Source organism: Verticillium dahliae, genomic scaffold (assembly GCF_000150675.1).
Source record: "Verticillium dahliae VdLs.17 supercont1.2 genomic scaffold, whole genome shotgun sequence".
Taxonomy (NCBI): Eukaryota; Fungi; Ascomycota; class Sordariomycetes; order Glomerellales; family Plectosphaerellaceae; genus Verticillium; species Verticillium dahliae.
In genome coordinates this window covers 2,482,463-2,485,778 of record NW_009276916.1, presented here as the reverse complement: position 1 = coordinate 2,485,778, position 3,316 = coordinate 2,482,463, and the positions used below count along the sequence as shown (strand labels likewise).

Genomic DNA, 3,316 nt, shown 5'->3' with positions numbered 1-3,316 from the left:
AAACGTTGAAGTGAAGGCCTGTGTCATCGCCCATTCATCACGTTCTTCTCTCTCTCTCTCTCTCTCACACTGTTGTCCCACCATGCCTGGTAGAACCCCCCCCTGCACCCACCCCCCTGGAACCCGTGCGCGCGCGCGGGGGCGAGCACCTCAGCACCTCAGTTGTCACTTGGCCAGCCAGTTGCCGTTACAAGGTGCCTGCTTGCGCCTCTGATGCCGGCGCTGGAGCTGGTAGTTCGAGAAGAGAGAAAAAGCAATGACAATAAAAAAAAAAAACACTGGATAGCCAAGGCTACGAGGACCACCACCCAGGCATCCACACACCATGGGCCCGGACCAGGCCACGGACCAGACCACATTGGAAAGGCACGAAGGCACGCACGCACACACGCAGTCGCACCCAATCCACACACCCCTCGCCCGCCATTCTGCATCTCCATCCCCATCCTTCTTCATACGGGAGAAACTCTGCATACGTACCTTACGCTATAGGCTTCCTTTCCACTTTGGCCTTGCCAGAGGTACCTTCTGGGCCCCGACAGGGGGTGTGTGCAAAAAGAAACACGGGTGGACAGACAGAGGTCAGGACTGGCAAAACGGCGACGCCCAAGCCGACGGCACCTTGCCTTACCTTACCATGCTGCAACATCTTACTTCCTCTTCCTCTTCTCTTCCCTTCCGTCATTTTTTTTTTACCTCTTTTTCACATTTCTGCCCTCTTCTCTCTTCCTCTTCCATACCTCTGATGCAGCATGCCGTGCCTTGGGTGCCAGCGTGAATAACCCTTCCCGCGCAAACACGTACCTTTGGCCATCGTCCCTTGGGCTCCAATCTTCTACATCCACCTCACTCTGCTTCCTGCCCCTCGCCTCGACGACAGCTCGTCCGTATATGCCACAGGATTGTTTCCTCCAGCCCAATGACAACTGTCCCTCTTCCTTTCACTGCTCGCCTTGATCAAGTATAAGAGAGACAGAAGCCGACCACAATCTCGCTTCCCAATTCTTGAGACTCGACATCTTTCGTCTTAGTCTCGTCACCAGATCCACCATCCTGTCCTGTCGACTCTGTACCATTCCCCACCAGCATCGCTTGCTCAGATTGAGACGTACTTGAGGGAACACCCCTACGGTCCATTCAACACACACGTCATGTCGACTTCGTCATATAACAGCCCATGCGGCCCCTGGCAGGATCGCTTGGAAGGTACGCCCGTCCCCGTTGTCGACCCATCACTTTGCCTTTTCCAAGTCAAGCGCTGATCAAGAACTGGTAGATGCTTGTCGCGAGGCAAATATCATGCCGCCTGTCTTCCAAATCGTGTCTGATCGCCGTGGTAAGGACCAACTGCACACCTGAATAGCTTGAGGATGCCCGTTGCTAATGACCCATGCCGCAACCAGGAGGGCGTACTGCCTGGTCCAGCAGAGTGACAGTTCACGGGCGAACCCATTCGGCAAGATTCTGGTACGACGGCAAGAACCTGAACAACGCAAAGGAAGATGCTGCTGAACTGGCCCTCAACTACCTGACGACCTCGAATCCCAGCTCGCCATCCACCAGCCGCGGGAGTTGGTAGGAGACGGAAAGCTCGCAGATGCCATGACGAAATCCATACGACCAGCGTCGAGGCCAGTCTGGCGCCATTTCTTTTGGTGTCGCAAACATTTCTCGATATTTCCCTGACGACGCGACACTGTATGATACTTCTGGAGTTGGGGAATTTGGGGTTATACTAGCCGTCGCCACACGGCATACAAAAAAAAGGGAACACACGGAAACGGCGCACCACCAAACACGATGCTCTTTTTTTGTTCTTGGTTCTCGGACGGCAAGTTTGTGTGGAGGATATTTACCACAGGCAGTCAAGAATGCAGCGCGTTGGCAGACGCAAGGCATCCATGATTTTGTCTCTGCACTGGTGCCGATGGGAGGATCTCATGCCAGTTTTGGCCTCGGCCTTCCGTCTCTTCCTGCACATTGGTGGTTTCGCCACGAACACCCGTTGCAGAGGACTCGCACACACGATACACGGAGCCAGGCCATGCCTTCCACCATGCCTGCCAAGCGTGCAACAGAAGGGAGGGCAGTTTTGTTTTACTAGGGGCAACCCAGTCTGCTCTCGGGTTTTTCTTATTTCTTTTCTTTGTCTCTTCCAGCTCGGGCGAATCATGAGGGGGAAGACAGGCAGAGGGAATTTGGCGGTGTTTTTGACAAAGGTCCACCAGCCATATCACATGGGGTAAAGAAATGTCCGGGAAGAAACAGGAAAGCTAGGAATAAGAACGGACGGGTTTCCCTTCGCAACTTACTGGCCTCACTAGCTCAGCATCAGATAGTCAGTGAAAGCCCCCTCCCCTTCCCAGGCACGGGGGCGCATGTTTTCTTTTGCTGCTGCGGCTCCCCATCTCGAATTCGATTTGGGGGGACGTACCTTGTTGCCTTGCCGCAATCGTGATCATGGGGCGTGTTGTCTCAACTGATGCAGGATCGGAAGTATATCTGTGATCCCAGATGCCGGTTGGGCCACCTGACAGAAGACGTCGTGGGCTGCTGAAGTGAGAGGCTTGAGAGAATTAGGAACCCGCCAAAGGTGTAACGTTCCGGGCTCCGTCCCACTCCTCCCTTCCTCCCTTCTCGGCAGGACCAGGATCCTTTGACCCATCGAATGCACAGGATGCCCGATGTTTTGTTTCCCGTCGTGGTTCCAAGGTTGTGGCGAAAGAGAACAACGGCCCCCTCGGTCACTCGACGTGGTTTAAACCGCCCGCTTGGAAGGGGAATGCGCCCGCCCCATGCGGGGGTCTTTTTTTTTTTTTCTTTTTTTGCTCTCTCTCTTGTTGACCGGTCTCCAAGACGGAAGGTCGTTTGGGATGGTTCAATGGGCACCGGTCAGCATGACACCCCATGATATGCCCACACTCCGAATGGCATGTCGAAGGAAGGGGGGGGAAGGGCCTCCAAGAGGGGAAAAGGGAAAAGCTGTGGTCAGGTGGACTCTTTCGGAAGAGCCGCTGGATGCCACCCGCGGGATGGGCTTGCTCGGCAGCTGTTTTTATCGAAGCAAACCCCCGCCTCGCCTTTCTGCCCTACCCCCCCTCACCCCCCCCCCGGACATTGCATAAGGTACCTCCGGTGCCATCTGTTGCGGCGTGCTGGTTGACCAGAAGGGGGAGGGGGGGGGGGGGGGGGGGGGGGGTTTCGTTGCTAAATAACGGGGGGCGGGGATGGAGTCCTCGGGGGCGCGTGGGAGGTTAGTATTTTTTTTTTGTTACTTTATCGTAACCATTTAATAAGCTTTGTTCCCAATGTCCCC

General features: G+C 55.1%; 2 protein-coding genes across 2 annotated transcripts; one reads left to right on the top strand and one right to left on the bottom strand.

Annotated features, from left to right (window-relative positions):
- Positions 1–1,151: 1,151 nt before the first annotated feature.
- VDAG_01627 (uncharacterized protein) lies at positions 1,152–1,579 on the top strand (the record flags this gene model as incomplete). Its single annotated transcript, XM_009650513.1, has 3 exons — positions 1,152–1,206; positions 1,277–1,336; positions 1,404–1,579. 3 exons carry the CDS (start codon positions 1,152–1,154, stop codon positions 1,577–1,579), a joined length of 291 nt encoding a protein of 96 aa, XP_009648808.1.
- A 216-nt stretch (positions 1,580–1,795) lies between these two features.
- On the bottom strand, positions 1,796–2,391 carry VDAG_01626 (uncharacterized protein). The gene has a single exon (XM_009650512.1). It carries the CDS (start codon positions 2,171–2,173, stop codon positions 1,853–1,855), a length of 321 nt encoding a protein of 106 aa, XP_009648807.1. The 5' UTR covers positions 2,174–2,391; the 3' UTR covers positions 1,796–1,852.
- Between the last annotated feature and the right edge of the window lie 925 nt (positions 2,392–3,316).

Excerpts from the sequence above, each read along its gene's own strand:
- VDAG_01626 (XM_009650512.1), bottom strand. The coding sequence starts at position 2,173 with ATGATTCGCCCGAGCTGGAAGAGACAAAGAAAAGAAATAAGAAAAACC.